The sequence below is a fragment of the Hordeum vulgare genome, chromosome 5H (assembly GCF_904849725.1).
Source record: "Hordeum vulgare subsp. vulgare chromosome 5H, MorexV3_pseudomolecules_assembly, whole genome shotgun sequence".
NCBI lineage: Eukaryota > Viridiplantae > Streptophyta > Magnoliopsida > Poales > Poaceae > Hordeum > Hordeum vulgare.
The window spans coordinates 488,376,240-488,385,763 of record NC_058522.1 but is presented as its reverse complement, the minus strand read 5'-3'; the positions used below and the strand labels follow the sequence as shown (position 1 = coordinate 488,385,763).

The following is a 9,524-nucleotide window of genomic DNA, read 5'->3' as shown; positions in this document are numbered from 1 at the left end:
GCTCCATTAGGGTTCACCTCATTATCATAATATTTGTGAACCCATATGTTGTTTACCTTAACTTGCTAAGATTAATTAAAAAGTGGTCGTTGTCTATTCACCCCCCCCTAGTCAACCATATCGATCCTTTTACAAAGGTTTTTCACGTGTTTGCCGAGTACCAATGAAAAAGGACCCGGCAAAATCAACTTCGTAGGCAGAGTCCAACCGAGTCGTGTTTGCTGAGTGTTGCACTCGGCAAAAACTTTGCCTAGTGTTTTTTGGCCGTTGCCAAATGCCCTGGGCATTAGGCAAAGTTTCAAAATTCAGCAGTGGCCTATAGTGGCAACAGAGGGATAGTTGCACCCCGCTTGCAGCAGGTTACATTCAAGCTTTCGTCTCGTGCGAGTAGACGATGTGTTTGTTCCTTACAAGTTCAGTTGCAGGGAACAAACTAAGAGCATCTACAACAGGCGCGCTATACAAGCGCCGCGTCGTAAAAAGGCGGTTTTAGCGCGCACGCAACGTGGCGGGCAGCTTCAGCGGGCGCGCAAAAACGGCGCGCGCCATTTTCATTTCAGCGCGCTGGCCGAAACGCAATCCCGCGTCCCTTATTTGCTGCGCCGGCTCCCGCGCGCGCGACTCTCCCGCGCTCGCTCCTGCTCTCTCCCGCGCTCCTGCTCTCTCCCGCCGTTGAAAAGGCCGGAAGGTAAGAAAAATCTTGATTTTTACAATGCTCAGGCGGCTGCTAGAAAAGATGTGGAGAGAGCATTTGGGATTTTGCAAGCCCAATTTGCTATTGTTAGAGGACCGGCTAGATTTTGGGATCAAAAAATGCTTTGGTACATCATGCACGCTTGTGTGATCATGCACAACATGATCATCGAGAATGAGCGTGGCCAAGATTTAGATTACTCACAGTATGAGCTCTTGAGACATCCCGTGCGAGTGCGACGGAGGGCTGAAAGGGTAGCCCGTTTTGTTGCCTCCTATCATGCCATTCGGCGTCATGATCTTTAGAAGGATCTGATTGAAGAGTGGTGGGCATGGCATAGACGACAAAGAGCATGATTTGGTTGTGTTTATTGCATTATTTGTATTATTTGTATTTGTATTATATTGTTCATGAACTATTGATTGTGTTTATTGCATTATTTGTTGTACTGAAGGATAAACTATTTGTTTGAGTTGTAAGACTATTTATTGTTGATTTATTTTGTTTGTTTGATCATTTTTGCGCCTAGTTTTTGAAATGTGTATGTGGTGTATATGTTGTTTGTGCGTGCTGCGCGCTGCATTTTTGAGCATTGCTAGAACGACGCGCGCGCTGCATTATAGCGCGGCTGCTGGAGCCAGCGCCTATCCCCGCACTAAACCAGCCGAAGCGCTACAAACGCATGTTTTAAACGCGGCGCGAACCGCGTCTGTTGGAGATGCTCTAATGGCTGCACCAAACATGTACGCGCATGCTTAACTTGAACGCACAATCCCTGCTTGCAAGGTATCCAGTGCACGTACGCACAATCCTGCACCAAACATGTACAATGCATTGCATATTTTCCATTTATAGTCACGCACACATACTTGATAACATCACATCATCATACAACTATATATATAGTTGGACTGGAAATTACGAAACGTACAGGACTACAAGCACTGCACTGTACCGTCGTCCTTTATGCAGGAGCCAGCAGCAGCCCATAGTAACGGAGACGTACGTACGTGCGGGCCTTTTGTACCAGGCAGTCTTGACATACACGTCGATCACAAAAGTTTTTCACACAAGGACACAAACACAGACACAGAACTATGAGACGTACGCGAACGCGGTACTAGTCGCTCCCGGTCGGCCCCGGAATATACGTAGGTAGAGTATACATACGACGGAGGTGCAAGCACCGTCGCACATTTATTAGCTGGTTGGATCATCGATCTTCAGGGCAGCCATGTCGGCATGAAGGACGCCGCCACGCACGCGTTGTTTATCTGCTCCTGAGTATACCTGAAGGAAATCAGACGAAATGGTGAGCAACGGATCTTGATTACTCCTATCTGACGGGCTGCTACAAGCAAGCAACCACATACCCTATCTGAAGTGTAGGCTCAGTGGTAGGGTCCAGGGGGTGAAAGAAGCCGTTGCCGCCGTGGTGTTGCGCCTGCTGCTGGTGCGGGGACTGTCGCAGATGGTCGTAGCCGAGCAAGTTGGCGGCATGCTGCTCCCACATTTGGCCCTGCATCTGCTGGCTGCTCTCCTCCAGCTTTCCATGGCAAAAAACAGATGAACATGTCACTAATCATGCAATTTATCAACCCTTCTATATATCTGTCTGTTCTTGGCAATCTAGAATGTTTTGTAGAAGCTACAGAATAGAACAGAACTAAACATGCAAATGACAGGAGTACGAAAGCTGTATATGCAACAACTTGTGGTGGTACGTATCGTACGGTATGCTTGGAAATACTGATGTACATGCATGCTAACTGATTTCTGTTTGGCCTTTATAAAGCATTAGTACGTATGTTACTCTTTTTAGAGAGACATGCATGTATATGGTCCTTGGTGTGCAAGTGGTTGCAAGCATATGCAGAAGAAGCAACTGCCGGACAACGCTCTTGTACATGTGGGTACATTCAAAAGTAAGTACAAAATGGCTTCAGCTTCAAAACAAGAGAACCAGATGCATGCTCCGTGCAGTATTTAAGTTCAGGCGAGTGTGTGCATACACCTACCATAACCAGGTTTATTTCTTTTCAAGGAAAATAATTCAGTGTATGGACAAGTTAACTTACTTTTCTTCGAAGGCACTTATTTGCTTCAGACAGCATTTGTTCCTGCAAAATTATTCAGTGTATTATATTTTGGGGTACAGTCAGTTTTCTTATCTCAACATAAGTCTAGGAGAAAATTTAATCATACAAACTATGATCAGATTTATTTGTTAAGAGCACATACCTTCCTCTGGAGATCAGTGAGCTGGTCAAGCATATGCTGTGTCTGCAAGATCGAAATTCATCAGCATTCTCTTGTGTTGCAAAATATGCTAACTAGCGTAAACTGAAAAATATTATCCAAGCTGATAGCGGCAAATTATTTCAAGTTTTGCATAGGACAAACGAATATGCAGTGCATTACAGAATAAAAATTCCCTGAATGTATATATTTCCATTCCTAGAAAAATGACAACGAATCAGCGTATTTTTTAACAGACAAATCTGAGATGTGCTTTGTCTCCTTTGAGAAAAAAAATATACTTTGGATCTATATTTTGCAGCACGAGGAAAAACAATATTTTCCATTATTGTTTGAGCAGGCCACACCCTGCTCCATTTACTTAATTAAAACTGAAGCACTACAAGACGCTAGCGTACCAGACCATACACCTAGTAGCATTATATAGCAATGATCATCTAACACAGAGTAGCAAGTAGCAACAGACGATAGAAATTGAAAATCCCACAGGCCACAGCTACAGGACAAAATGAAAAGTCTACTAAACAATCTGTACTTCTTATGTAGATAACGAAAAGAGATAATTCTCCTAGCCTATGCATCGTGATCATATGAAAGATAATCAATTACCCTTGTGGATCTTATGTGCCTCAAGGATGAATCAAGTTGCTTTTCGAGCTGCTCAAGATCTTTGATGCCAAGTGACCCGAGATCTTCGCCAAGCAAATTTCTGTAAATGTCATTCATGTTAGAAGACCAACATAAGTATTGTGTATTAGTTAATCAATATTTAAACTAAGCTACATGAACTTATTTAACTTCGTTACAATAGATGTACAGATTTGATTTCCGGTGATTGTTGAACCTTGTTCAAAAAGGTAATCATTTAATTTCATTGTTGAAAATTTTGTTTTGAAGATAGAAAAGTCCAATTAATGGTGAAAGGTAACACGGGGCAGAATAAACAACTTACCGTTGAGTTCTCTGCAAATTCTCCACTCGTGCTTTCAGTTTGAGGTACTCGTTTCGACTGCTCTGCACTAACTGAAAGTATGTGCCACTTCAATACAACTTTGTCAAAACAGAACTTAAAGATTTAAACGAACTGAAAAGGAGGCAAAGAAAAACTGGGATCGAAATAACTTAAGATTATTTCAATGCAATGCTATTGGGGAAACAACTAAATAACTAATCATGATTTTGATCTTTCATGACAACTGAATGGTCATTCCTTCCATATTTTCTTCTCTTATCAGTGATTTTTAATTTCCTATTCGTTAGTATGACTGGTGTATCACAAAAAAATGACAGCCTGGGAAAAATTTATAAAACTAATGAACAACAGACAGACAAAATAAAGATAATTTTTCCAATCACTGTATGTTTCCATTAGCAGTCCCAGATCTATGATTTTGCAACACTCTCAATTTACATACAGAAAACTTAAAGATTTTTCACAGTAGTACAATACAGAAAGAGATAAGTAGGCAGGCACTAGGCAGTAAACACCGGTCATACTTGAGTAAGTAATAAGACATGTGGATCACTTTTAATGTGATCCAGCCAACATGCATTATTTAGGCTGTTTGATGATATAACACTGAAGGAAAGCACGCATGATTTCTCAACCCCCCCCCCCCCCCCCCACACACACACACCCCTCCCCCTCACAAAACATGGAAAGGAAAAAGTGGACCCACCTTGTATTGTATACTACAGGCCGTCGTACGTATGCAATATAAGGTGGGTATACGTATGGCGGCCTGTAGTACATAATAGTGTACAATACGAGGTGGGTACATTTCCCCTTCTACGTTGTGGGGGTGGGGGGTGGGGGGTGGGGGGGGAGGGTCTACCGAAGCAAAAGTGTTCTAAAATAGGGATGCTAGAGCAACTTAATTTCACGCAAATTGTGATATTAAATCAACTATTACAACGCCTGAATAGAAAAATAAACAGAACTTACCTCATTCTCCTTATTTTGTATTGCTGTATCTGGCCCACCATAACTGCATTTTTGGTATCTCTCAAGTGTTTTGGGCATGCTACAAGTTCAAAAATGCAAATTAGGAACTGACTAGAGGAGCATATAATAGTGTTCACGAAACAGCATCTGTTTCAAAATGTGGATTTTCAAGATGTATATGCCAGTTTCCTAAGTCAAATTACAGGATATACATAGACCAAAAAAATTGATTGCGCATTACATCAATACGAGTACTTTGCAGGCAACAATTTTGAGAAAACAGCCACGATAATTAATCTTTTTGTATGTTTGTAATTTTATGCTCCTTATAAATGTATGTTTCCATGATACTATAAGAATGTCCTGATGTTTAATATACAAAAAAAATTCAAAATAACAGGAAATAAACACTACAAATGAAATCAACAACTAGCGCTAGCTAGAATAGTAGTAGTATGCTGCCAGACTTGAAAGGCGCTCGCACGATGTGGGATATCTGCCATCTTCCTGAGCAGATTCTAGCTACAGCAGATGTTAAGGATATCTGCCAACATAAAATACTGGAGTACTAGCACTAGCTAGCTATGTAGCAACTAGGCTTGAAGGGACATCTGATAATACTTTAAGTTCGTACAGTAGATAGAATGAAGTTGAAATGAAAGGACTACTCGGCCGTGAGAGATGAGCTGACAAATGAATGAACAGACACAACTGAAAACTGTCACCGATTATACCCTGCAGGTACTTCACAGTCAGTCCTAGGTATCTTGTGTACCTTTACCTGGCCCTGGGCCATCCGAGGAGTCAAGGGGGGTGTTTAGTTATTACTAACTTCAGTATTATGTTTTCGCACTAATTCAGTTCAGTAGCTCCATAACTTGGACGAGAAATACTGTTTCCATGTTCAAGTGAATCTCTCTAAAATAAATTCAATTTCAATAAAAATGGAACTACTGACATCATACATCTAAAATTTGTGAGTGCAGAATGAGCATTATTTTTCATTTTCTATTCCGTGAAACAAACTTATAATACAGAGAAACTCTGTAACGACACAAAATATACACTAGAAATACACATTTTGGCTTCTTTATATTTGGATACAGCTCATATTTGGACTGTAATTGCCCTTTAGCATGACGCACTAGTCTTTTCTAGAACCTCATCAAAGTTTTGGTGCGAATTTGAAGGAACCAACCGGTAATTTCTTTTCTCACAAAGTTTGTGCATCTAATTTATTGACAAACTCTTTTAACAATATATGCATGGTAGTGATTTGGGAACGGTCATACTGTTTATCAAGAAAAGTTTTTCTTATCAGCAAATAGTAGGAAAAAGCTTCAGTGTGAACAGAACTTTTCCTTGGGACATAGGTATAAAAAAACAAGCGAGATGAGTGCATGTATAACTACGTCAACTGAATATTAGAAGTACTGAGCTAAACTATGTTGACAACTGGGAGTTTCCTGAAACTCTATGGGTAGTGAAAAATTGACCGCCATAGTAGAGAATATTGCATGGGTATAGTGAAAAAAATGACATCTATAGTAGTGAGAACCTATGCTTGATATGAGTGAATATTCCATGCAATTTAAGCCTATTCCAGTATTACACTAGTTAATTAAGTCTAGGGCAAGTTTTTCTAATATTGAAACTCATAGTTGTTCACAATATTAAAACTAATCGACTAAAATATGCCCTACTGGGAATTCACTAGAAGTCCATGTATAGTGAAATAGTGACAGCCATATTTTTTTTTCTAGAGAAATAGTGACAGCCATATACCCCATGTCACCAGACATAGGGTTAGATATTTACTTCAGACATATGTCGGGTTATATAGAAAATAAATTATGGGCCCTCTTTCAAATATGATAGAAAAGCAACATTTCAAGGGAACCTAAATATTTAGAGCCACTCGGTTGAGTCATATTCATGTGAAATCATGTATCCATCATCAAACAAACAATGAGTCTTCCATTTTCTAAATTACAAGTGTCATTTTTGAAGTAATGAATGAAAAATAGAACTGTTTTGGACTCATGATTTTGAACTGAGATCCACCTAGTTCAGATCATTAATCCTAGAACATTACATGTCTGCACTTATTTTATATATTTTTTACGGAGACAGTGATATATTGTTAAATTTTCTTGCTTATTAAGATAGAAACATTCCAAGTAATATGAAATTTCCATATTATTATTTTTCATGCTGGTTCGTAGGATCACACAAAACCGAGTAGTAAACATTTTACCATGGAGAACTATATAGTCTACTATTAAGTAATCTGCAAGTTTGAAATGGAGTGACCTCCCTCTATCTATAATCTTTTTCGACAAATTATTCTGCTACCTTATATGTATGCCGGTTTGCACAATGAAACTTGTCTATCTTCACTAGCCAATTACGTACAGCTCTGCTTTGTACACAGAAAATTTAATCCGATACCACCCATGCTTGCCTTTTTTCCTGGGAAAGAAAGGCAATATGTAATCAGACTGGTATACGCTTGTCTGACAGCTAAACACCAGATTTTGAAAAAAAAAACGAAATATGTGGAAACACGCTTGGATAATTCTTTGTGTTTCTCTAGGAATCTATATCTCCTGTGTAAGTGTTGACAAGAAAATCTTAAAAACTTCATCCCTGCCAGTAGCAAGAGAAAAAGGCAATATATATGAAGTTCTGTTCTCACTTAATTTGAGGCAGCCACAACTCATCGCACGAAAGCCCAAATACCCAAAAGACACCATCCCAGAAAAACCGCAGCAAACCAGCGACAAGACATCCATACAGTAACCGTTTTGCCTGGATCTTCCGTGTAACAAGCTACTGGATGCTGAGAATCAATCCATCAATCGGTCACCAGACGCATCCGATGTCTACGTGATGCGATGCCTGCATGCCGTCCCCTCGCAGCAGATAACCGTCAAAATTGATCCAACGGGAAACGGTCTCCGTTGGTTCGGAGATCTACGGGGAGAGGCCAATCGACGAAGCCGGTCCTAGCTAAGTATGGCATAAACCCCTGATTTAATTAACCCAAAGTTCCCGGCCAGCCGGCCCATTCATGCCGGCCATGTCTCAGACCCCATGGATTCACGACGACCCGCAGATCTAGGGCGAACTCGCCACGCGAGAAGCCAAGGTGCAGCGACCCAAACCAAAACCCTAGTAAACTTCTGGAAGAATTACTTCCGGTAGGCCGAAGCCGGACACACACACCCCTGATCGAGCTTCTCCGGACACGGATCCGCTGCGTCTGAGCCCCCCGGGAAACCAAACTCTGCGGGAAACCCCAAGCGACCGTCCAACGGCCCGGAGGAGGCCAGATCTAGCAAAGCTAAACCCCAGCGTACGCATCGATCCTGCTGTGTTTTATATATGCTCTCGAAATTACGTGCGTGTGTGGGCGTATATACCTCTGGCCGCTGCAGAACTCGTAGAGCTTGCCGCGGTTGGAGAAGATGATGAGGGCGACCTCGGCATCGCAGAGCACGGAGAGCTCGTAGGCCTTCTTGAGCAGGCCGTTGCGGCGCTTGGCGAAGGTGACCTGGCGGTTGATCTTGTTCTCGATCCGCTTGAGCTCGACCCGGCCCCGCCCCATGCCGCCGCCGCCGGCCGCCGCGTCCGGTACCGCTAGCTCCAGATCGATCAGCCTCCTCCTCCTCCTGCCACCCACGCCACGCGCCTCTCAGCCGCTCCCACACCACCACCTCCGTCCACCAAATCAGCTCAGCTAACCGAGAAGCGAAGAGAAGCTAGCTCTCGCGCGCGCGCTGGAGCGGAAGGGAGAGGGGAAAGGGGAAAGGGAAAGCGGGGGAGGGGGCTGGACGGGATGGGGGCGGAGCGGTGGGGGAGGCGGGTTAAAAGCGGGGCTGGGCGAGTGATTAGGGCGCTGCGCACACCACCATTGCCATTTCCGTCAAGGTGGGAGCCGCGAAACCCTAGAGCCCGCTCTCTCTCCTCCCCCGTTCCGTCGCCCCCCCCTGCCCGCCCCGTCGCTGTCGCCCCCGCGCTGGCCTCTACGTACACGCCACCCCCCCTCTCGCCACCTTTTCGATCGCCCGTCAAATCCAACCCCGTGGCCCAATCCACACACACACTACAGTACGTACGACGCTGCCAGACCACACACACCTCCTCCTCCTTTTCTCTCTCTCTCTCTCTCTCTGTATCCGGCTGCCATTATTCTGGTGTGGTGGGGTTGGGTTGGTGGGCGGACGAGTCGGGGCTCGACAGGTGCAGGGAGGAAAGCGGGGGGCTTTTCCGGGGGGAACCTCGGGGCGCTGTGGTTTCGGGCAAGGGCCTCGTTGCTGCCTGCCGATCGATCGATCGATCGAACGAGCTCATATATATTCCTCCTGCCTCAACTCGACGCGCCCGTCGTGCATGTTACCGTAGTTCGCGCAGACAGGAGGGGACGAGGCGGGCGCACGCGTGTTAATTTTTGCCCGGGAGAGAGCCGCGCGCGTGTGTCGTATATATGGGCAGTTGCGCGTAAGCCGGCCGGCCGGGGGCTTCCGGCTCGATCCGCTTCCGTATTCGTGCTGCGGAATGTGCTCCGTTCGGGAAGGAGGGATCCAGCTTTCGGGTCAGCTTGGTCTCTACCTATAGCTTGCT

General features: G+C 44.0%; 1 protein-coding gene across 1 annotated transcript; it reads right to left on the bottom strand.

The window, feature by feature from the left end:
* Positions 1-1,519: 1,519 nt before the first annotated feature.
* On the bottom strand, positions 1,520-8,875 carry LOC123399777 (MADS-box transcription factor 8-like). The gene is made up of 8 exons (XM_045094160.1): positions 8,324-8,875; positions 4,899-4,977; positions 3,906-3,976; positions 3,563-3,662; positions 2,936-2,977; positions 2,773-2,814; positions 2,068-2,240; positions 1,520-1,984 (listed from the first exon to the last, which is right to left on the bottom strand). Exons 1-8 carry the CDS (start codon positions 8,506-8,508, stop codon positions 1,918-1,920), a joined length of 759 nt encoding a protein of 252 aa, XP_044950095.1. The 5' UTR covers positions 8,509-8,875; the 3' UTR covers positions 1,520-1,917.
* Positions 8,876-9,524: the final 649 nt, after the last annotated feature.

Excerpts from the sequence above, each read along its gene's own strand:
- LOC123399777 (XM_045094160.1), bottom strand. The coding sequence starts at position 8,508 with ATGGGGCGGGGCCGGGTCGAGCTCAAGCGGATCGAGAACAAGATCAAC. Across the intron at positions 2,241-2,772 it reads ATAAGTGCCTTCGAAGAAAA|CTGGAGGAGAGCAGCCAGCA; the intron begins GTAAGTTAACTT and ends TGCCATGGAAAG. Across the intron at positions 1,985-2,067 it reads GAGCCTACACTTCAGATAGG|GTATACTCAGGAGCAGATAA; the intron begins GTATGTGGTTGC and ends GATTTCCTTCAG.